Below are 25,677 nucleotides of genomic sequence, written 5' to 3' on the forward strand. Positions count from 1 at the left end.
CTCCAAAACCATTTAAAACTTGGCACAGGACCGTGTCTTATATTATGCATAACTCCACCTCTTCAAGTGCAGCCAGCCCCTCCATTCTCCTCCAGTCGCCCTTACCTCTTTTCTGGTCAGATCGCAGCTGTCAAGTAGTCACCATAGATTTCCTGGGCTGCGCTTGACCGGCGGTGGACTTGGCACCCTCCACATTTTAGTCCCTTTAACATAGTGAAACTAATTGAGTCCAGAGGGCTCTTGGCAATACACTTCAAGGGGAAAACGTTCTAAAAAATGGTGTGAATAAGGAGGCAGAAAAAGTCCACTGACATTAACAAGGGGGAAAAAAGTGTTTTATCTTTTTGCCCATTAAAGTTCTTCATTGTTTGCTTGCTTCCCCTTTCAGCCATTTTTTTGAAGTGCACTTGTGATACTGAACATTGGAGAAGATATTTGAGGTGCATTCAAATGTCCCAATCCATAGACCTTTAGGGGATCAACTTCTTGCTTGCATACAGAAATGTATGCATTATAATGAATACACACGGAAGCTAATCCATCTTGCAAGAGCTCATTTTAGTGGGAATGTGATATCAATTTGACGTTGAAGATTGAATTTTGTTGTCGAAATCAGATATCTATTGGAATATATCGGGCCAGCCTAATATGAAAACAAACTACTAAAATACACATTTATTAATTTCACATCACATTTCACAGCAGTAAATGAAAGGAATGAAAGTATAAAAACAAAATACAGCAGCTGCTGGAAAGGCAGCCACTCTCGCGGCGCCGTCTTGAAGTCAAAACAAAAAATACACAAAATAACAAATAACATAACAACACAAAGACACAGAGTCATTCATTCTGAAGCACTTTCTGTACCCTCTTTGTTACACGAAGCAGTTCCGCAGATGAAAGAGAGGATCAAAGCGTCTCTTCACCAGTGGATCAGGGACATCATGGTGGAACGTGCACGTCGACTACAAGCTAAATGTTGAAAGCGAACACGCAGGTGTAGCATCCATTGATGAAAAGATTGTCTCACATCTCCTGTCCCACGTCAATCCGCTTCGATTCCAAGCCGCGATAGTTCCACATACGCATCCATTACCATTGTGCATGGTCGTGCAGAACAGTGAAGTGAGGTTACGTTCAAATCTTGCTAGACGCATGAACATTATAAACTGCGCTTTTACGTTTGAGGGGGAAAAAAAAGAATACAACCTGCATGTACATTCAAAAAGAAAAAATCTTGTGCATTGTCCAATTAATTTGTCAACATCACATATGAATCACAACATGCGTGTGTTATTATTGTGTCAGTCCCATGGTTTTAAGTATGCTTTCCTCGAGTAATACAAAATTCTCATACTCCTTCATCTCATCCTGTTCTTCTGTGGGGGTACCTGGCTTCTCACTCGCCTTAAGAGAAGAAAAAGGAATCATTACAACTGGTCGCAATCTCATTTGTAAAACACGTTTTGTCACATTTTCCTTCATTGTATTCACAAAGAATTAAATTATTCTACCGTTGCAAGACCCCAACCATTAGCCAGTGACTCCAGTGCCCAAGATCCTCATCTTTGCCCTGATCATTAGCAGGGTTTGTACTCCGATGAGAATGAAACCAAATACAATACAATACAATACAATACAATACAATACAATACAATACAATACAATACAATATAATACAATACATATTGATTTATATAGCGCTTTGAAGGACAAACAACACCATTTTTTTTGTTTCCTAACTGACATCAAAAACGTTTTATAGCATCTAAAATACCCAAAACACACAGGCTGATATTTTTAGTCAAAAGAAAAATACCAATAAAATGACTTAAAATGTCCCAAAACTACTTCAAAATGACCTCAGAAAGTTTCAGTTTCAGAAGGTCCCGCCCAATTGTTTGTGACATCACGCCAAGACGTCTTGCGTTGCTCGAGAAACAAAACAATGGCTTCAGATTCGGAGAAGATGCTTTCTTGTTACTCATCCAGTTATGAGTATGATTCAAATAGTTCTGAAGAGGAAAGCATAACTGTTTGCAATCAATGAAAGAAGTCCTTCCGTGTCATTTTGAGGCGCCTGGACTGCAATGTAGTGTCCCAGAAAATGCACAATATGGCGCCCAAGCTCCGTTGGAAATGGGCTCATTTGTCTGTTGGGAATTTGTGTTTTCACCATCGCGTTATTTATGTGTTTTGCTTCTAATTTCGCCATCAATACGGATAAACACGAAGTTTTAAGACCAAACAAAGTACCCAAAATGCATTGTGTGTCGTTTTCTCGGTCATTAATGCCCTTTAATCCAGGCGGCGATATATTTGTTCGTCTGCATCGTCTGTAATGCTCTAAATGTGCAGTGACACACTTGGGAGTTTCCAACCAGAGCTGGTCTGGAGTGAGAACGTTTTTTTTGTGTTTTGTTTTAAATTGTTTGTATCATACCCCTGCTTTAAAAACAATGTAAAAAATATATGGGTATAATAAAAAAAATAAGTGGATGTAATTGTACTTCGCTTGACTCAACTCCATCTTGACGAATCACAGGATGCTTGCATTAATCAGTCAACTGGCTCTAAATAGCTGCTCTAATTGTTGTCGTGGCTCATTCAAACATCAGATCTGAGTAGATTTCCATTTGGCAAAAAAAAGTCCTCATTGTAACCCAGCAACTGTCCTGTCTGTGGTGGCTGTGGTGGTTCGAGTCCAATAAGTACAGAACCCTGCGAGCAATCTTATAACCCGCTCATAGCTCAGGCAGCACATCACCCTTCTGTCAAGTGGATTCACTCCAAATCCTGTTCTGGACAGTCTTGACAAAAGATGACTTTTGACCACAGATTGAAATATGTCATGCTGTCCCCCTAGAAATTTGCTGAAGCTCTCCTGAAATTCAACGTATTCACCAAATTCCTTGTGTTCTACATACTTGGCAATAAAGATGATTCTGATTCTGATTCTGAAGTATGATTTAGCAAATCAGATTAGCAACCCCCAAGGCATGCTAAGGTACATTGTCACTTCATCTCAATGTATACTTTAGGTGATGACAACAAACAGAGATTGTTACATATACAGGTACTGTGGTTTTAAAGGACAACCGACACCTCCGGACAAGTTGCGTCCATAATTTGAAAAATCACTTCAAATGACATCTACTGAGCGCATTTTACAAAGATTCCACCCCACGTAGCTATATTTTACATTTTAAGACTCACACTGAATATTCAGGAAGTGTTGTTTTCGAGTTGATGACGATTCCTGAAATGACGTCACATTAGGAATGCCCATGACCGACAAAGCGACACACAATGCATTTTGGGCCCTTTTTTCATCTGAAAACACCGTGTTGATTGCGAAATTAGAAGGAAAACGACATAAATAACGCAATGGTGAATTGTTGTGTGTTGCACCAAGACTACCAATAGTGGTAACACCATAAAGATGTGTAATTCCCAGCAGACAAATCAGCCCATTTCCAATGGAGCTTGTGCGCCATCTTGTGCATTTTCTGGGACGCTACATTGGAGACCAGACGGCTCGAATTGATATGGAAGGACTTCTTTAATCGATTGCAAACATTTACGCTTTCCTCTTCAGAACTATTTGAATCATATTCATAACTGGATGAGTAACAAGAATGTATCTTTTCCCAATCTGAACTCTCTGAAGCCATTGTTTTGATTCTGGAGCAAGGCATTTTGTGGAGGAGTATCCTGGCGTGACGTCATGAACAAGGGGGCAGGACTTTCTGAATCTCGCCATTTCCGAGTGCATTTTGTGGCAGTTTTGGGACACTTTAAGTCATTTTTCTTGGTGTTTTGCGTTTGACTAAAAATATCAGCCTGCATGTTTAGGGTATTTTAGATGCTATAAAATGTTTTTCTGGTGTCAGTTAGGAAACAAAAAAAATGGTGTCAGTTGTCTTTTAAAGGACCACCTTTTAACCACCACAAGTTGTGTCCATAATTTGTAAAATGGCTTCAAATGACTTCTACTGAGCATATTTTGATAAGATTCCACCGCATATAGCTATATTTTCCGTTTTAAGGCTCGCACTGAATATTCAGGAAGTCTTGTTTTTGAGTTGGTGACAAGGCCGTACGCGACGTCACTAAAGGAACGCCCCTGACCGAAAAAAAGACACATTGTAGCAGTCCTTCCATCACGTCAATGTATTTTGCTGTACTTGTTTGGTCTGAAAACCTCGTGTTGCACCCAAAAGCCACCAGAAGAGGGCGGCCAAGCTCCATGGAAGGAATTTATCAGCCTGTTGAAACGCACTGATTCATTCCTCACAACAGCTCGGTGGCCATTTTTGGGTGAGACATTTCCCCCCAATGTTGCCTCAAAATGGCACGGAATAAATTATTTAATCGATTGCAAACATGCTCAAACAGCTCAATTTTTTGCAGATTTTGGTCACTTTAAGTCATTTTTATTGGTGTTTTGCATTTGAATAAAAATATCATACTGCGTGATGTCAGTTAAGAAACAAAAAAAGTGACACTGGTTGTCCTTTAAGTATAGAGGCAATTTAACATCAGAATAACCAACTTTTCTGCAGAAGGGTTTCCAGAATTAGTGAATAGGGAGACAATCGTTGTCAAGACTTGCTCCCTGTAATAGGGATTTCCATGTTGATAAATCAATCAAATGATTAGAGAAAACAGCAACACTATATTGACAATTTAAACGTCAAACTGGTGTACACTCTTAACAGTTAAATTAACAGCAAATATTTACTCCAGATTTTACCCGTTTTTGTATAACATGCTGGGGTGTCAATTATTAGTATAATTTTTTTCACGGGCCACTTTGGAGTTGTCTCACACATGATTTGCTCTAGCAGGTCACATAAAATGACAGGGGTGGTGGGGAAGGTGGCGTCCGTCCCCTGAGCCTTAACTTTGACACCAGCGCTGTAGGGCATAGCTCATCACTGTCAAGCATCAGAACTCACCTCTTTCTTTTGCTCTTGTGATGCCGGTGTCTGGGTTTCCCACACTTCTTTCCTTTTCAAAAGGTCTTTTAGCCTCTCCTGCTGCTGATAAATGCATTTCCCCACATTTGATCTCTATACACACGCAAGAGAGAGAGAAAGAGAAAAACTTTGAATCTGTGATCTTTACGTCTGTGTAAGCTCTCAGTCGTACAGGAGTGGTCCATCGGTGAAAAGGTTTCTTCAGCCGTCATCTGTATTTCTTTGAAGGTGTCGGACGTTTCGCTTCTTATCCAAGAAACTTCGTCAGCAAAAGTGACTTTAGTTTGTTTAGTCAGCAAACTAAAGTGACTTTAGTTTGTTGGCGAAGTTTCTTGGATAAGAAGCGAAACGTCCGACACCTTCAAAGAAATACAGATGACGGCTGAAGAAACCTTTTCATCTATGTGATCTTTATTTTCATTCACCGTTAAAATAAATGACATGCCGTATGACACAAAAATCCATTCTTCATCAGCATGGACCAATCAAAGCAAATAATAAAATAATGTATTAAACAAAGATAACTCGGGAAATTTTGGTTGGGATTCTTTGTTAAAAATAGCACATGCCGTTTGCATGACAAACGGTCTTACCTCATTCCTGGAAGCAATGTGGAACGCTGATGGGATTTGAAATACACGGACGATTCCAAAATCATCAGCCAAAGTCAGGAAGTGCTGCTTGGCTGGAGTTACACAAAGCCATACAAAGCAAGCATCTATAAACACTTCTTCAACAAAATTTGATCCCACAAGAAAGAAAAAAAAGCATGTCAAGAAAAAAGGCATAAACTGTGCGTCGATTGCAATATAATGGAAACTGTCACATGTAGACTGACGCATACACACATCAGAAACAGGAGCTGTCAAAACATTTTCAGTATCAATAATATGTAATCAGTATCAGGACCATTGTTATTTAATACCACAACAAGAATTTAATATGAGACACTAACAATGCAGAGACTTTATTTCCTCATAAGATGTATTTCAAAATAGCTATTCTTGGGCCACTCGGCTTACTTATGTGCAAGCAGTGTGGATTGCTTCCCACTTAGTAATGGTGCGAATGTGGGTGTGTAATGAATGTTTGTCATTGTATGTGCCCTGTGACTGACTGGCGGCCTGTTTGGGGGTTATTCGGCCTTTCGCTCAGAGTCAGCAGGGATAGGTTGCGGCAATTCCCACAACCCACTTCAGGGTAAGCGGTGTTGAAATTGGATGGGTAGACAGATTTCATGATTGCAATGGTGTGAAACTGAGCTAAATCATCGAAAGAAAATCTCTAAAATGTAATTGGGGAGTTTTTGTACAGTAAATGTGATTTCACACAATACTCACAGGAGATGATCCATGGCTTCATGCAGGTGATCTTGCCACTGGTCATGTGCTCTTGCACGTGGATAGCTTCTCCTGAATTTTGCAGAATATTCCAAACCTCAACTTTTCCGTCCCCTTTCCCGACGAAGAAAATTGCTGGTCGGGTCAAAGACCAGCATGCCGAAGTATAAAGTCCCTCTGAACTCGGGAACAAGAAAATGGGCCCATCCTGGAAGTCAGTTTGTCAGAGCTCAAAAACAACAACTGAGAAAATGAAATGAATTCACGGATGCCTTTGTTTGGTCAAACAGCTACTCACCAGCACGCCTTCTTTCCAAATGGCAATATTGCAGGTCCCAAATAGTGACGTTCCAGTCAAGACAAGGTCTTTAAAAAAGGGTGAGCGTTCTATGGTGTTGACCAAGCAGGGGTGGACTCTGAAAAGATGAAGGGGTTTGGGACCTTGAGACAGATAAGAAAAGTCATCTTAGATATGTTTCAAATAAAATGTGAAATAGTGGCTCTTTGCAGTTTAAATTTTTGCACATCGAATGTATAAGGGAACTCACTAAGTAGTTGCTCAAGGTCGTTTTTTTCCATTTTCCAGTCCGTGTAAACAATCTCACCATCCTGGCAAAAGGTGTTTTGGTCATAGAGATACCCATCAAGTATGATCACGTTATTTAGTTCGTAGCACAAAGCCAGGCAGTCATCATCGCACTTTTCATGAACAAGCAACTCGCTTGTTCAGCACACACATGCAGGGAGAGATGTCAAGGGAGAAATGAGCGTGTACAACAGTGCTGCACCTCTGGAGGGCAGTGCCTTCTTTAACTGCACCTTAACAGTTGCCAAGAAGTATCTGCCCAATAACTAGATGCCATTTTTATGTGTCAACAGCAGTGAAAAACAACAACACTGTGCATTCAGTTAGCATTCTTCCACATTAACCTCTGTAGTACATTGTTGTCTAATTTATAAGAAGGGTAATTGAATTGCCTTGAAAATAAATCTAAAATGTGTAGGGAGCCAGTGAAGGGATGCCAAAGCAGGAGTTATGTACTCCCTCTGACAGGTATCAGTCAAGAGGCTAGCAGCAGCATTCTGGACCAGCTGGAGGCGCATCATGGAGGATTGGCTGGCTCCAAAGTAAAGTGCATTACAGTAATCGAGCCGAGATGTGACAAAGGCATGAATTACTGCTTCAAGGTGCTCATGAGAAAAGAAGGGTTTTACTTAGGCCAGCTACCTAAAATGAAAAAAAGCTGGATTTAACAACAGCATCAATTTGTCACTGTCCGGTTTAAGACCCAGCTTTGAGACTGTTGATTTCAGATAAGAAGTATAAGATCACTATCTGAGCGGTCTAAGTGCTGTATGGCAGAAAATGATTTCAAGTGTTGATCAGAAAACATGAATAAAGATGACTGCGAGAATATTTACCTGAGTTCCAATATAAATCTTCGTATTTACATCTGGCAGAGGTGTTAGTCCTTTCACTGAGGGTATTTCAAGCTTACTGTAGTCTGGAGTTACCAGTGCGCCATCACCGCCACTTTCTTGAGCATCAAAAATGTTACAAATAAAACAAATGGACATCAAATGATTGATGTTGATGTCAAATGCCCACTGGTGTAGATGTTATTTCAATCAATCAATCAATCAATCAATCAATCAATCAATCAATCAATCAATCAATCAATCAATCATACCTTTGTTGACTGTATCAAGCACCTTCTTAAAAAGTAACATGCCTCAAGAATAAAAAAATCACTGTTACTCTCACCTGTTACTGTAGCGTTGTTGTTATTTGTATTACCGGTGAAGGGGTAAAGGCTGAATCTTATTGGGGAGTAATCACCGTTCCGCTCCATGTTTACCAAGGGAACCTAAAACAAAAAAAGTGTTCTTGACCTTCAATAAATTAATCACACTCAAGTCAGAGTTTTGGATTGTCAACAATTGGTCAGGAAAACATTTCTGGTCTCTTTTTAAGACCAGAAATTTAAGACAGAGAATGCATACATGTAGAGATATTTGCAGGCGGAAAGAAATCCCTCTCCTGGTCAGTTCACCAAGTCATAAAAAAAATAATAGGATGGTAGTTGTACATTCATTCATTTACGGTACTGCAACATCCTCACTGGTTTCGCGTGGCCGTGCTGAAGCCAATTCCAGGAGGCAGCAGACACCATGAATCAGTTGCCAGCTAATTGAAAAGCTAACAGAAACGAACAACCAACCCCGATTACATTCAAGAGACAATTTTGAGTGTTCAATCAGCCTGCCATGCATGTTTTAGGAATGTCGGAGAAACTCAGCAGAGGATAAAACCCTCGCAGGCCCAGGTAGAACATGCAAACTCTCCACAGGAAGGCCAGAGCTGGGATTGAACCTGGTACCGCTGCACTGTAAAGTCAATGTGCTCACAATTTGACTACTAGGCGGTACAGTGTATGTAGTGTACAGTGTACACTACAAACAAAAAGCACATTTTTTATTTCGCCCTACACTCCTTGTGATCGACTTGAGACCAGTTTGCGGGCTCCCGGTTATTGTTAGGTAACATAAAGTAAATAGTTGCATCCTGCTGTACCGTGATGAAGGGTTTCCACATCTTCTCCAAGTGTTTGAAAGGGTTGTTGTCACTGTAATTTGCAATCTGATTCTCCGAATCGCCCACTTTCTTGTCTGGCATGGCCTGGCGTGCTTGTTTTGGCACTCGGATATCCCAGAACATTAAAGAGCTTTAAAATGAAAAATATATTTTCATTAGAACTGCTACAAATTGAAACATATTGCTAAGACAGCATATTGTTTGACTCTTAATGGATCAGTCACGTTAAATGTATGAAATATAAATATGTGAAATAAATGAAGTGTAAAAATCTGTTATTTCATTCATTCATTTCCATGGAGGAAAGTTTGAGCAAGAAATTTGTACAACAGTATGTGGCACTGACAATAGTGCAACACTTTCAAGTTAATTATCTAGCGTTGACTTGAAAAAGATGATCCTCTTCTTACTACCCGCCGCAGTTACATGTAACAGCTTCAATCACTTTGCTGCTGTGAAATGTAAATTTCTCCACTGTGAGACTAATAAAGGCAAATCCAATCCAATCCAATCCAATCCAATCCAATCATGAACTTGCCTTTTTTCCCATTCCTTTCATGACTTACCCATCAGGGGAGCAGGTCATAAGTTGAACAGCAATATTGGCTGTGTTCTCCACTGGAATGCCCTGAGCTGTTACCTAGTCAGAGGTCAAGGAGAGTTACAAATTAATTAAATTTGACAGACAGAAGTGATGTACTGTTTGGCAGCAGTGGCCCATGTACATCTTATTCTGTAGACTTGGGCCGACTGGCTCATTTTCTGTACTCAACAGTTTCAAACTTGGGTCTTAAACTGGACAGTTACTTTAACCGTTACTTGACCGACAAATTGGCAGTGTTGTTAAATCCAGCTTCTTTAATCTTAGGCAGCTAGCTATAATAAAACCTCTTCTTTCTCATCAGCACCTTGAAGCAGTAATTCATGCCTTTGTCACATCTCGCCTCGATTGCTGTAATGCGCTGTACTTTGGAGTCAGCCAATCAATCAATCAATTTCTCCATTGTGAGACTAATAAAGGCACATCCAATCCAATCCTCCATGGAGTGTCTCCAGATAATCCAGTATGCTGCTGCTCACCTCTTGACTGGTACTTGTAAGAGGGAGCACATAACTCAGACTCTGGCATCCCTTAACTGGCTCCCTATACATTTTAGAGTTCTTTTCAAGATTTTATTATTTCTTTTTTCAAATCTTTAAATGGCCTAGCTCCTCCTTACCTCTCCGAGCACCTTGCCAGGGTCTCAGGTCTGCTGACCAGTCATTATTAGATGTGCCAAAAACTAAACAGAGGCTCAGAGGGGATCGAACCTTTTCCGTTGCTGGTCCCAGTCTCTAAAATGACCTGCAACTGAACATTTGGCAGGCCCCCTCGCTGCCTCTTTAAACCCCGTCTCAAAACTCACTCGTACTCTTTGGCATTCGACTTAGCATGATTCTGATTTGATCCCGATTTTTACTCCCCGGTGTTTATTACTATCTTTGTCACTGCTTTATTTCCTATATATGATAGTTGTTCATTTTAAGGACTTTGTTACAGCTTCAGCTGTTGTTAAAGGGCTATATAAATGAATATGTATTGTATTGTATTGTATTGTATTGTATTGTATTGTATTGTATTGTATTGTATTGCATTGCATTGCATTGCATTGCATTGTATTGTATTGTATTGTATTGTATTGTATTGTATTGTATTGTATTGAATTGGTCTGTGTAAGCTCTCAGTCGTACAGGAATGGTCCATCAATGAAAAGGTTTCTTCAGCCGTCATCTGTACTTCTTTGAAGGTGTCGGACGTTTCGCTTCTTATCCAAGACATTACAATATACAATACAATTCAATACAATCGATGAAAAGGTTTCTTCAGTCGTCATCTGTACTTCTTTGAAGGTGTCGGACTTTTCGCTTCTTATCCAAGAACCTTCTTGGATAAGTCCGACACCTTCAAAGAAGTACAGATGACGGCTGAAGAAACCTTTTCATCGATTGTATTGAATTGTATTGTATATTGTATTGTATTGTATTGTATTGTATTGTATTGTATTGTATTGTATTGTATTGTATTGTATTGTATTGCATTGCATTGCACTGCACTGCACTGCACTGCATTGCATTGCATTGTATTGTATTGTATTGTATTGTATTGTATTGTATTGTATTGTATTGTCCTGTCTATCAAACTGAAGACTTGATGATCAGAACTTATATATTGTTTGTATTTATTGTTTTTTTAATTTTTCTTACTAACCCGGATATGTAGGAAGATTCAGAGAGAATAACTTGATCATACTGTATGTATTAATTTTAGAATCACCGGGCATGATGAGCACCTTGTGTGATCTTATGTGAGGGCACTCATGTCACAAGACCAATGGGTCCATAGTGCAAACTAATGTTTTATTTGAACAAGGCTATCTTGACAGCCAAACGTTTGTCGAGTCGTTCAAGTGTCAATATCAAAAAACATACCTGAAAAAGAACCTGAAAAGTTACTTTTCCAACTAAACCAAATTAGCTAAGTTATATACACAGGAGGGCTGCTACAAACCATGATTTTGCCACTCGAGCTGTCACATAAGAAGATGCGGTTTGTGGGCAAATGGATCACACCTTGTATGGCAGTGGCAGCAGCTTGCTGCTGTTACACGTCAATACAGATATTATATTACAGCCTAAGCTTACAGTGATAATTCTTTCTGGTTTGTGGAATTCAACCCTTTTAGGAAACGCGGTTTCTACAGTGGACTGTTTATCATGTTTTCGGGGTACAGCACTGGTGTCAAAGTCAAGTCCAAATCTGGCCGACCACATTGTTTTATTAGGCCCGCGAAGGCAAATCAAACGTGAAATTCCATGATGCTTGTTAAAGTCCAAATCAAAATTTCAAATTGCCTCATGTAAACTACAATTACAGTCATTATTTTTGACTTGAAAGCTAGTTATTCATTAATTTGTTGTGTGCTCTACATGTAATATGCGGAGGGGATTAAACATTCTAATGGTTTCCCCAAATTCATAACGTCCTCCGAGAGGAAATGGTAACTACAATGTGGCCCGTGGCAAAAAAATGAACTTGACACCCTTGGGGTACAGGATGCATGAAAGGATTAAAGATAAATTCAATGGAATTAAAAATGAAAACAATTACGATGCTACGTTTAATGTTGGTTAAACTTGGAAGTTCGTAAAAGACTTCCTGAAATGTTTAGAAACGACGGCACAATTTCAAGAGATACAGTACTTCACTTAGTGAATGTTCAATGTCCTGTGTTTTATGAGACGTCTGGAATTAATTTGTCAATGTCATTATTAAGTACAATGATCATTTTTGAAAACACATTTTGCCATTTGCGATTGACATAAAATGACATCAAATCAAATGGCTCATCATTATCTAACACATCACGGATCAGGTGACTGTACAAAGCTGGGGTCCCACAATTTCACCCAGTGTATTTTGTCCCGATTGGAATTGATTGTTTTTCAAAGAGTAAAAAGATTAAAGAACAAGTGTAAGTCAGCATCAAGGGGAAGTGACCCATACCTCAAATGTCTGAGGCAGCCAGTGGATGTCGGTAATTGGTGCCTTGTGGCTGTTCTCCACTCCAGACATTGCACTGTAGCGCACAAGTGGTGATTTTGTGTGTTTCTTTTCCTCAAGGCCCTGTCAATGTATTGAGGTGTGGAGGAACAGGGGTGAAATGATTTGCATATTAATCAAAGCAAGACTGCTACGTACAATCGATCAATCTTACTTTTTTATACTAACGTTTAGCATTTGACCCTGATCATCGTGAGCATGCAATGTCATCCAGCGAAGTCACATGAACAGATGTTGTATATCACATGGTGGGTATTGAAAAACAATACAGTACAACAAAGGATTTCATTAATCTGTCTGACAAGCCGGCCACAGATGCCTGTAGCTTCTACAACCCTAAATACAAAACTAAAGCATTGTTTACACCACCAATAAAAGTGAAGACAGAGGTCTGTTTTGCTTATGTGTTATCTTCATGGTCAAACTGTGGTGGTAGGTGAGGGCGGAGGGGTTTATGTGACAGCGGGGGGTGATGGGTGATGCTATTGGCTCTGGGAAATAATAATAATAATAATAATAATAATAATAATAATAATAATAATAATAATAATAATAATAATACATTTCATTTATAAACGCCTTCGAAACTCTCAGACACTTTACAGTTACAGGATATTTTTTCTGTGGGTGAACAGCGGCAGCCACACGCGCCGGCGTTCACTCAAATGAAGAGAAAATGGGTTGAAAGAGAATGTCGGCAGAGATAGTGAGTTAACGAAAGCAAACAAATAAACAAGAAGAGGGTTGCAGCTGGCCTATTGGAGGGACAATAAAAGCTCACAAAACCACTGTCAGAGGATGCGACTTTAAATAAAATTGCTTAGTAAATGGTCACAAATGATTTGTCTGTTTAATTATTTGGATGTCGAACGATAGATGAGCATATTTAATGGACTGGCTCGATTTCTTTTCTCATGGAAGACACGTTGCATTTTTGCCAGTTTGACTTCCTTTATAACATGGGTGTCAGAATCAAAGCTCGGGGGACAAATCTAGCCCGTGACATCATTTTATTTGGCCCGCGAAAGCAAATCACACATGTCAAATGCCATGATGCCTGCTAAAGTCTGAAGCAACATTCCAAATTGTCATATGTAAACCACAAAAACATTATTTCACTATTCATTATTTTTTACTTAAAATTTGAAAACTAGTTATTCCTTAATTTGTTGTGCGCTTTGTATGTATTATGTAAACCTTCTAATGGCTTCCTCAAATTCATAACAGCCCCCGAGAGGAAACCGTACCTACAATGTGGCCCGCGGTAAAAAAATGTGTTTGAGATCCTGTTTTTACAGTATGTCACAAGACAGCGTAGTGGTCATTCGTGACTCGATGAGTACTTACCAGTATATCACTTTTGAGAGATTCATGTCGATGATGACCATGTTGGACTGGGTTTAAAAGCGTGACGTAAGCAGATATTTCCCACAACACGACCTAAGGCACACATATTGAACTGTCTGTTATTGATTTTCATCATTTTTAAGAAGCAGAAATTGACGAAAACAGTGGACAGAAAAGTGCTCCAAGGCCAAAAGCAGCAGGGGCGGGCAAGCTGAAACAATGTAGAGTCAAAGTAAGCACCTGGCCGTTCACACAGCCGCCAACAATAACATTTGGATCAGAGGGGCAGAATTCAAAGGCAAGAATGTCATCTGGGCACTCCAGCAGTATCTGTAACACACACACACACACACACACACACACACACACACACACACACACGCATACACGCACGCACACACACACACACATGTACCATCAATACAAAAAGAATATAGTACAAATGAGTCTTTTCATTTTTTCATGTGCTTTTCTGTGATTTTTTTAATCCCCCCCAAAAAATAAATGCATAAAAGAGTTTCCACATTGAATGCAGTCCAGAGTGGCAGTACAAAGGAGCTATTATTAAGCAACAAGTGCTTTGGAAAATGCGTTAAAGGACTATGAATAGCTGCTAAACTAGACAATACCACAACTTCTTTGTCCACACTTAAACGGTCAGCATGTGGATAAGAGATGGCATGCATCATCAAGACGTTTCATGATATCACCATCAGTTATTGATCAAAGTTTCTGCATTTAGTCATTACAGTACTCTCAAATTTCGCACAAATAATGATTTTATCACATGAGATTTGATATCATCCTCATATATTATTCACTGGCGGGCCAGTGGTTAGCGGGTCAAACTCACACCGCAGCTGTACTCGGTTCAATTCCAGCTCCAGCCTCCCTGTGGGGAGTATGCATGTTCTCCCTGGGAAGGCGTGGGTTTTCTCTGGGTCCTCTGGTTTCCCGAGGAATAGGCACCAGTGGGCCGAAAAAAATTGAAGAATGGGTGGATTTCTGCTTTTTCCTATAGATTAATAATTTATAGTGCAAAAAAATCCAATGTGTCAATATTAGTACTGTATTTTAAATGTTCTATAGTTTCTACTCTATGCGCCTTATAATGCAATGCACCTTTTATATGTTTTAAAAAACACACTTCCAAGTGCCTAATAGCGCGGAAAATGTGGTACAGGATGTTATGCTTTCGGACAATTGGTCTCGGGGTCCTAATAGAGAAAACATAGCAGTAACAACTGTCAACAGTGTGCACATTCAACACTCAGTTTTGCATACCTTGGCATGAGTTGGGTCAGAGAAGGTATAAAAAACAATGAGTGGCCCAGTATATCGGATCAACTGCTGCCTCTTCTTTTCTGTCATTGCCACAGCCATCACACCTTGAAAAGAAATAAGATGTATCCAAATAAAGCTAGGACAAAAAAAAATCACTAGCTCCTCTCTAAAGAAACTGGGACAACTGTACCTTCGTTCAAACAGACAACCAGAGCAACTATATAATGGACACGTGTCTGCACATGTGTCCATTCCACACATAAGTGTTAAACCTTGTGAGAGTGTATGTGTACCGGTACCATTTTGGGAAGAACTCCATCGGTAAACATTTTGTAAAACTGTTTGGCGGGACTAGCTGCCTTGAAATAACTTTACTCTGAATGGTGGGGTGAAAGTTCAGGCAGATGATCTCCTTGTCATGAGTGTACTTTGGGTCAGAAAAGGCCTGGTTTAGCATCAAAACATCCGACACCTTCCCAGACCAGTCAATATCCTCAGTGTTTGTCCCCAAAGCACTCCAGTCATCTTTGAACACGTTCATAATTTCTTCCTGTTGAAGGGCATGCAGAATCCTACAAAAAAGGAAGTTGTTTTAGCAGCTTTGTGGTCCACCAACAAAAATTGAGCATCTTTGAAAACATAATGAAGTGTAACCATATAAATGTAGTCACTGAGAACATTTTAGGCCACGAGTTGTTGTCATCATCAAAATTGGGACCCCCCAAAAAATTATAAAATAAATACCATTATGGAGAATCCTGTTTTACCTGTTTGTCACTGCATCAAGAAAATCACTGAGGCTTGGTTGAGGGCTCTCCTCCTCATTTTTGCTCAATACTCCCGGCATGTACTGTGTGCAGTTGTTCCTCATATACTTCCTGTAATGTACATCAAACACTTTGTTCAATAGGTATACTCAAAGAGCTTGGGGTGTGTAATTTGGATTAAATACAGTGACTGCACGTATGTTTGTGAATTTCAGATGAAAGACTCCATAAAAATATTCAGTTGAAGTGTGGTACAAATAAAACGAGCGGTATGCTGGCTTACTATAGTAGTAACCAAGAATTGCTAAATTAAACATTGAAGTACAGTAAAGTCTCGTTATATCGATATCGGATATATCGATAGTCCCGGTTATATCGATACTATTTCTATGCACGCACGGAGAAAATCACATGCAAACAGGGTCGGATATATCGATAGTCCCGGTTATATCGATATTTTTTCGGACTCCCTTGAATATCGATATAACGAGACTTTACTGTATTTCAAACTTTTTTTCAAATACAACTCATTTGTGAAATACAGTTCAATTGGATTTATCATTTATGTGTAAAACATAAATTGGACTGGGTCCATTTCAAGTGGCAGCAAGGTTGACTTTCATTGTCGACCGTGTCCGGTTTATCTGAAGCACGCAGAGTATGTGGTCCTTGACTTACATTGTGCAACGTGTCGCGGCTCTAAGGCCGTATGTGTGGCTATCAATTAAAAGATGGTGCTGGGTATCATTCATTCCATTTTTTTAACCACAAGCTTTTTCATTAATTGGTGAAAAGGTTTCTTTGGCCGTCATCTGTACTTCTTTGAAGGTGTCGGACGTTTCGCTTCTTATCCAAGAAGCTTCGTCAGCAAACTAAAGTTTTACTGGTAGTTTCGGCCCTATATACAGTAAAGTCTCGTTATATCGATATTCTCGGGAGTCGGAAAAAATATCGATATAACCGGACTATCGATATATCCGATCCTGCGGCATGTAAATTTTCTCCTTGCGTTCATAAAAATAGTATCGTAATAAGCAGTACTATCGATATAACCGCTATCGATATAACGAGACTTTACTGTCCAATCATAGCAGAGTCATATCATAGCCACATCTGGACAGTAGGGATATATATATAAAGGGCCGAAACTACCAGTAAGACTTTAGTTTGCTGACAAAGCTTCTTGGATAAGAAGCGAAACGTCCGACACCTTCAAAGAATTACAGATGACGACTGAGGAAACCTTTTCATCGATGGACCACTCCTGTACAACTGAGAGCTTACACAGACATTTTTCATTAATTGGTAACTATGAATTTGTGATTATGGTTAAATACTGTTGTAAAACACAATACATGTGTACTGTACATTCTGCATTTTTATGACTTGGCGGTGGTCCGCTGTCTTGCTTGCTTAAAATTAGCAAAGGAACGTTTGCAGTGGTGTTCCTTGCCGCATCATGAAAAGAAACACCAACATCTGTCTGTGACCTCTGTGTTACAGAACCAGGTTGGAAGAGGTTCTCAGGAATTGTTCCATTGTTATCACATTGCCTCAAAAAAAGTGGAAAGGAGAAGACCCTTCAAGTCCCATCTCAAAACCCACCTATTTAAAGGACAACCAATGTCTCCGGACAAGTTGTGTCCATAATTTGTAAAATGGCTTCAAATGACTTCCACTGAGCGTATTTTAAAAATATTCCACCGCATGTAGCTATATTTTATGTTTTAAGACTCACGCTGAACATTCAGGAAGTTTCAGGAAGCAGAGCTGGAGGTAGCAGAGCTGAAGATGTTGAGGTTTTCTTTGGGTGTGACCAGGTTGGATAGGATCAGGAATGAGTACATTAGAGGGACAACTCATATTAGAGGCTTTGGAGAGAAAGTCAGAGAGGCCAGACTGAGATGGTTTGGACATGTCCAGAGGAGAGAGAGTGACTATATCGGGAGAAGGATGCTGAGTCTTGAACTGCCAGGCAGGAGAGCGGGAGGAAGACCGAAGAGGAGGTTTATGGATGTGGTCAAAGAGGACATGAAGGTAGCTGGTGTGAGAGAAGAGGATGCACAAAACCGGGATAGATGGAGGACATTGATTCGCTGTGGCGACCCCTGAGGGGAAAAGCCGAAAGGAAAAGAAGCTGAATATTCAGGAAGTCTTGTTTTTGAGTTGGTGACAAGTCCGTACATGACGTCACTCAAGGAACGCCCCCTGACCGAAAAAAGACACATTGTAGCAGTCTTTCCATCACATCAATGTATTTTGCTGTATTGTTTGGTCTGAAAACCTTGTGTTGCACCCAAAAGCCGCCAGAAGAGGGTGTCCAAGCTCCATATAAGGAATTTATCAGCCTGTGGAAATGGAGGTGGTCACAGGAGGTCGCCATTTTGTGCCTCTTTTCTGGTGATCGTTTCTCCCCAATGTTGCCTCAAAATGGCATGGAATAAATGCTTTAATCGATTGCAAACATGTATGGTTTCCTCTTCAGAACTATTTGAATCATATTCATAACTGGAGGTGTAACAAGAAAGCATATTATCCGAATCTGAAGCCATTGTTTTGATTTTCAAGCAATGCACGACATCTTGGCGTGACGTCACAAACTGGGGGCGGGACTTTCTGAAAATGCTCAATTTGCAACTCAATTTTTTGCAGATTTTGGACACTTTAAGTCATTTTTATTGGTGTTTTGCATTTGAATAAAAATATCATACTGCGTGTTTTGGGTATTTTAGATGCTATAAAACGTTTTTCTGATGTCAGTTAAGAAACAAAAAAGTGACGTCGGTTGTCCTTTAAAATTGCGTTTTCTGTGTAGCTCACTCTCGTTTCTATTTATAATTGTATTTTATTTATTGTATTCTGTTTGTGATTGTATTTTATTTATTATAGTACCTATGCTTGTCTGTGACGGTAAAGTGTCCTTGAGAGTTTTGAAATGCGCTTAAAATGTAATGTACTATTATTATTAAAAGCAACCGGTAGTGTGGTTTGTATTGTACTTTTCCATAGCCCTAGTGGCATAGAGAATCAATGGATAAATTAGGGTTTTTTTCAATGTTCCTATATTTAACCCTTTCTGTGGACAGCTTACGCTGTTGTGAATTGGAAATTTCTCCGCTGTGAGACAAATTAAGGATATCTCATCTCATCAAGTTATCAGGTGACAGTTATTTGTCCATGAAAGGGTTAAGCACAATGTTCATGTTCAAACTGCGTAATGTCACAGTGACTGACTACAATAATTGATATACAGTTTTGTATATGGCAAATAATTCTTAGAAATAACATCTTTGTCTTGGTTTGATGAACCCCTCGGCCAACAACGGCACTTTACTTTTATGTTGCTAATGGTACTGGTATTTGGTTCAGCAAACATTTTTAAGTGGCAATTTGTGTAAAAGTAGATCGACTTGAGAAGACTCCAGGGATGTAAGTTATGAATGTTGTCATTGCTGACATATTTGTACCACATTGTCTGGGCGCTGCTGCTCTGGACAATGGGGATGGCCTGCACCCCACAATCCCTCTGTAATAGCTTGATGTTGAATCGTCTGTCTTGGTAGGACACACATTCCAGGTTGCCATCTTTAACATCTGTAACATTGCGGTCCGAAAGAGAAACCGGCATCCCAAAATGTCTCCGAGCTCGGGAGAACTTGAACAATAACTGACATGGGAGACAAAACGGAGACTAGAATGAATCAAAAACATTCACTTGTTTAATGTGTTTTAAAGTACCTTGCCTCTTGTTTCTTTGATAGACTCTTCGTCTATTTCTTTTTCACTGCCGAGTGATAACCATTCCTTGGGTTCTGGAGTTTTAATTTCATCCTCTAAATCTTCTTCAGTCTCAGATTCGGGAGGCTGCATAACAAACACACAAGACATACAGTGTCTTGGGAAATCATTTGACCCCCTGAAACCGTTTGACATGCTGTATTGTCACATTTCAGTTTTCAAACATAGAGCCACAAAATTGGATTATTTTTTCCTTAGGAGCCAACACCAAAACACAACACACAACACAAAAAAAGTGAGATGTACGGAAATTCATTAAATATTTGTGAGTTTTTGTGATTGTTGTTTTTAAATAAAAACTAGAGCAAAAGTTGAGCATGCAAAAAGTGGAGCATACAAAATTAGTCACCCCCCTCCATAAACTGCAGCATAAAATGAAACAGAAACCAAAAATAATTATACAAATTCGAATTTAGCAGCAAATAGTCTACAGTACTTACATTGAGGATTCTTTCCTTTGCTTCTGGTGTCAGAACCAGATAAAACAATTGGCCATAGGTGAAGTCCCTATCATAGACAAGCAAAAGCTCACTTTCTGGATATTCCTGTAAACAGAAAGGATATGTACAATAATCTTCAATTTATACCAACACAGAAGTTCTACCACATTATAAAATCAAAACACAAAGATCCAAATTTTTGGTGTTGAGTTTCAATATTTGCCTTATACTTGCATGGGCCAATATCATCTGAATTAGTTGGAATTTACTACAGTTAGTTGCCCATAGTTGTGAATGTCATTGTAGTTGGTTGGTTGTCTTGTGAGTTCTGTCATTGACTGGCAACCAGTACAGAGTGTCTCATACCCAAAGCGAGCAGGGATCTGTGCCAGGTTACAATGAATTGAAACCGTGGTTACCAACTTTTTTGGTTTCACATCTAATAATGGCTGGTCAGCAGAACTGAGGCGCCAGGAATGTGTGTAGGGGTGGATGAGCTTGGAGCGGTAAGGAGGACCGAGGCCATTTTAAAGATTTGAAAACAAATACCATATTTTCCAGTGTATAAGGCGCATGCAAAATGCCTTCATTTTCTTCAAAAGATGACCCCAACCTCTACATCAACCAATACCTAATTTGAGCTCCATGCATAGTGTATATACCCATGTGTTGCAAAGACTACTAATATTGACCATGATTTTGCTTAGTCGTTTTGAGCACCAGTTGCATCTTTACGTTTGACTTTAACCCTGACCTGTGCCAATAACTGTAACCGATAACCCAATAACATGAGAAGCTGTCCAATGTGGTAACAGCTGTCCCTAAAAGGGTTAATATAGTCCAACTTGAAACATTAAGCATAAAATGGACATTTGTGATGACAATAGTAATTCAGCCATGCTGACATTTCATGTATTACATGCGGCAGAAATGTCATCTGTATTAGACGTTATGATTAAATAAGGAGCTTGATTAGTGTTGCCTGATATCTCAAAATTATTCCTACCTGCATTAACCATGTTACTTTGGCCTTATCATCTGAATTTGTTTTTGTCGTATGAATGAGTAAATAAAAATATGAGATTACGCAATAAAACATATGGCGACCATGATGCCCTGGAGTGTCAACTCAGGCTAACTCATCCTGCTTGGGTTTTCTCCGGTTTCCTCCTACTCTCCAAAAATAATGCATGGCAGACAGACTGAACACTCAAAATTGTCCCTAGGTGTGAGTGTGAGTGTGAGTGTGTGAGTGTGAGTGTGAGCGTGAGCGTGAGCGTGAGTGTGAGTGTGAGTGTGAGTGTGAGTGTGAGTGTGAGTGTGAGTGTGAGTGTGAGTGTCCACGTAGATTGTCTCTGTGTGCCCTGTGATTGGCGGGCAACTGGTTTAGGGTGTACATCTAGCTTGTAGTCGACGTGCACATTCCACCATGATGTCCCTAATCCACTGGTGAAGAGATACTTTGATCCTCTCCTCTTTCATCTGGAAATGCTTCGTGTAACAAAGAGGGTACAGAAAGTGCTTAAGAATGAATGACTATGTCTTTGTGTTGTCATGTTATTTGTTATGTAGGTTTTTTTTTGTTCTTTTGACTTCAAGACGGCGCCGCGAGAGTGGCTGCCTTTACAGCAGCTCCTGTATTTTGTTTTTCTACTTTCATTCCTTTCATCACTTTGCTGCTGTGAAATGTAAATGTCTCCACTGCAAGATAATAAAGGCAAATCCAATCCAATCCAATCCCCGCCTAGTGCCCAAAGACATCTGAGAATGAGAATCATGAAACATTGGACGTGATGTTATTCTGTCCATTTGTGCCAATGGATGGTCCTCACATGAGATTAGCCTTGATGTTGAGACTTGTGTGGGAGCTGTGCCTCAGGGATGGGAGGTTGTGAATTTGGGACACATTGTCAGTAGTGTGTAAAGATAAAGATAAAGATAAAGATAAAGATAAAGATAAAGATAAAGATAAAGATAAAGATAAAGATAAAGATAAAGATAAGGATAGAGATAGAGATAGAGATAGAGATAGAGATAGAGATAGAGATAGAGATAGAGATAGAGATAGAGATAGAGATAGAGAGAGATAGAGAGAGAGATAGAGAGAGAGATTGAGATTGAGATAGAGATAGAGATAGACAGAGAGATTGAGATTGAGATAGAGATAGAGATAGACAGAGATAGACAGAGATAGAGATAGGGAGAGATAGAGAGAGATAGAGATAGACAGAGATAGAGATAGGGAGACATAGAGAGATAGAGATAGACAGAGATAGAGATAGAGAGAGATAGAGAGAGTTAGAGAGAGATAGATTTAGAGATAGATAGAGATAGATAGATAGAGAGAGAGATACAGAGATAGAGATAGATAGAGATCGATAGGGAGAGATAGATAGATAGATAGATAGATAGATAGATAGATAGATAGATAGATAGATAGATAGATAGATAGATAGATAGATAGATAGATAGATAGATAGATAGATAGGTAGGTAGGTAGGTAGGTAGGTAGGTAGGTAGGTAGATAGATAGATAGATAGATAGATAGATAGATAGATAGATAGATAGATAGATAGATAGATAGATAGATAGATAGATAGATAGATAGATAGATAGAGAGAGAGAGAGAGAGAGAGAGAGAGAGAGCGAGAGAGAGAGATAGATAGATAGATAGATAGATAGATAGATAGATAGATAGATAGATAGATAGATAGATAGATAGATAGATAGATAGAGAGAGATAGAGAGAGATAGAGAGAGCGATAGCGAGATAGAGAGCCATAGCAAGATAGAGAGAGAGAGAGAGAGAGAGAGAGAGAGAGAGAGAGAGAGAGAGAGAGAGAGAGAGAGAGAGAGGCTACAACACCCCCCCCCCCCCGAGGATAAATCTGATCGAAAAAATAATGAATGAATGAATGAAAGTTACTAGGCATGCATAATCAAAGAGAGACGTGTTTTGTGTTTTGTGTTTTTTTTCTTTTTCTTTTTCTTTTTTTTGCCACAGCTCTTAAAAGGCTGTACAAGATGCCAGTGTTGTCTTTTGCCCGAGTGATCCATAGGACAATGTTTAGATAAAACTGACCAGAATAATCTGCTTCACAGGGCTGAAATCGGACACTGCAGCTTTTGTCTTCATGTCCTCTAAGATGTCATCTTTTTTCAGCAGCTTGTAGGGGTTCTCCCCTGTGACGTCCTCATCGGCAATGCAATGAAAATGCTTCTGAGTAGCAGAAGTCAGGACCATGGGCATGATGTCCTCTGGGTGACCTTGCAGAAAGTACAGCAATAATCTTTAAAATGTTTGACGAGTGTTATGTCAGACTAATTATCGCTAGTTTGTTTATTTTCTTGGTTGCAGTGCTGGGATAAAAAAGTCAAGAGTCCGAATAACGATACCAGTACTACAACATTGTGGAAAGCCTACTTTTCTGATCAATCATAGTGCTGCTATTGCAATGACTGCAGGTGGAAAAGAAATATTAGTGTGTGTTCTGTAATAGGAGTTTCTCTTCTACTGTGGAAATGTCAGATTTAAGATATTAAACAGTGAGTGAAAATGTTTACGTCACGAGTTTTTCATAATGGATAATCTGTCTAGAAGAATGCTTAGCCCAGAACTATCTACACTACAGCAAACATGCATCATGACCGTTTTGTATCATGGCTGCCTGTGGCCGCACTCTTCAAAGCCTCTCCACAAGCTTGCAGAAAGGAGTCATGGAATGTTGGAGTACATCTTAAACACAGTAAACCCACTTCCCAGATGGGTGTGTCGACCTTCCAAATCAAGTCATTCAGACTTCACCCCAAATTTATACCTGTCATCTAATATGGTCAAGTGCCAGCGATTGCGGTTGCAGCCAAATTAAAAAAAAATCTGACAGATTAAGAGTGTTTTGGATTGTCATAGAACCCAGAAGTGTGCAACTTGATCTGCGTGTATTAGATTTGGACCATTCTCATTTCTTAGACCTCTTTCATCTTGAGTAATGCTACTAATGGAATGATTTTTTTTTGTTCTTTTGACTTCAAGATGGTGCAGCGAGAGTGGCTGCCTTTCCAGCAGCTCCTGTACTTTGTTTTTCGACTTCTTTGTTACCTTTCATACTTAGCTGCTGGGAAATGTAAATTTCTCCACTGCAAGACTAATAAAGGTAAATCCAATCCCCTCAAATTTTGCTGAATTTAGTCCGACAACTTTACCACAGATCATGAAAATGTTGGGTCTGTTTTTGAGTTTTGAAATAATGTCACTAGGATGGCCCACTCCATGGTGTCAGTCAACTTGTTCGAACATGTTTATTTTGCCCAATTCAAGGACTCATAGAGAAAGGGGGCTGAGGCTCATTTCACCTCTTTGTTAGCCCTAAAAACGTTATTTTCAATTTAATGAAGGTGCAAGGCACAACAATTGACACTAAATGGAGAGTTGGTGATTTGTATTTGACTAAAAGCACGTTGTAAATGAGATTGACACTAGCTCTACAGGTGAGAGTGGAGCAAGCCCAAGGCTATGCAACAAAATTCCACAGACTACATCAAAGGAGTTTTTAACATTGTTACATTGTCCTCTAAAAAAACCTCTATTTCAGAGTTGGGCAGCTCTTGTCAAATTAATGTATTGCATCAACATAAAAGGACATTTTGGACATTTCTATGCTCAGAATTTTGTGGATACGGAAGGATATTGCTCCCTACATGCACACAATTGCTTAAATTGTGTGCTAAATACAATATAGATACCAGTTGTACGCTTTGACAATAAAAAAAGAATACTTGTAAATATTGAAACATGACGTAAACATTGGGCGGCCGGGTGTTGGACTGGTTAGCATGTCGGTTCACTGTACAGTATTGCATGTGATTATGCTACACCCACCTGGACCATTTTCTGCACTGCTGTTTGAGCTCGGATGTGATGGCATTCTTGCTCATGTGATAGCTCCGCAGATGGAGAGGGCGAATCAATTCCAACTTTGTAAACAAAAACAACAGGGGAAAACTTGACAGAAGCTCTACAAAAATCAAAAAAGTAATTGATTTGTATTACAGTAGTATTAATCTATTTAGTTTTGCATTCTCACGAATTCAGTGCCGGCGAGATAGTAAGTGGCGCAGTGCCGTAATTTAGTTATAGTGTACTTTAATGAAAAAGTAAAAATAAAAATACAAACGCCGATAGTAGCAAAGTGGTCTACCTTAATAAAATAGATGCAGTGGAGATGTCACACCAACTTCCATAAACACACAAGATACAGAAACATTTAAGTAATGTTGAATAAGCAGCGAACGAACAATAATTATAGTTTGTCCGGCTGAGCAAGTATTTAACATGTGGCTATTTGATAGCAACAATACTCACGTTAAAGTAAATTTATTTAGCAGCAATATAAGAAGATTTTTTAAATTCTTACCCCTTTTCACACTTTCGCCTTTTGCTTTGAAATCGAACTGTTTGGTTGCTATGACAACGAAAGGGCGTTTCCAAATTGACGGACGGCATCAAGAGACAATCAGCGTCT

At 39.4% G+C, this 25,677-nt stretch overlaps 1 protein-coding gene across 1 annotated transcript; it reads right to left on the reverse strand.

Annotated features, from left to right (window-relative positions):
• Positions 1 to 666: 666 nt before the first annotated feature.
• dnai3 (dynein axonemal intermediate chain 3) lies at positions 667 to 25,606 on the reverse strand. The gene is made up of 22 exons (XM_089000431.1): positions 25,570 to 25,606; positions 25,035 to 25,129; positions 23,238 to 23,422; positions 20,156 to 20,260; positions 19,656 to 19,781; positions 19,385 to 19,584; positions 15,918 to 16,028; positions 15,526 to 15,722; positions 15,151 to 15,254; positions 14,107 to 14,196; positions 13,867 to 13,959; positions 12,463 to 12,582; positions 9,485 to 9,558; positions 8,898 to 9,048; positions 8,088 to 8,190; positions 7,745 to 7,860; positions 6,871 to 6,931; positions 6,621 to 6,763; positions 6,323 to 6,530; positions 5,576 to 5,667; positions 4,962 to 5,075; positions 667 to 1,407 (listed from the first exon to the last, which is right to left on the reverse strand). Exons 2-22 carry the CDS (start codon positions 25,078 to 25,080, stop codon positions 1,297 to 1,299), a joined length of 2,550 nt encoding a protein of 849 aa, XP_088856557.1. The 5' UTR covers positions 25,081 to 25,129; positions 25,570 to 25,606; the 3' UTR covers positions 667 to 1,296.
• Between the last annotated feature and the right edge of the window lie 71 nt (positions 25,607 to 25,677).

This window comes from Hippocampus bargibanti, linkage group LG07 (genome assembly GCF_051943395.1).
Source record: "Hippocampus bargibanti isolate YZ-2025 linkage group LG07, ASM5194339v1, whole genome shotgun sequence".
NCBI lineage: Eukaryota > Metazoa > Chordata > Actinopteri > Syngnathiformes > Syngnathidae > Hippocampus > Hippocampus bargibanti.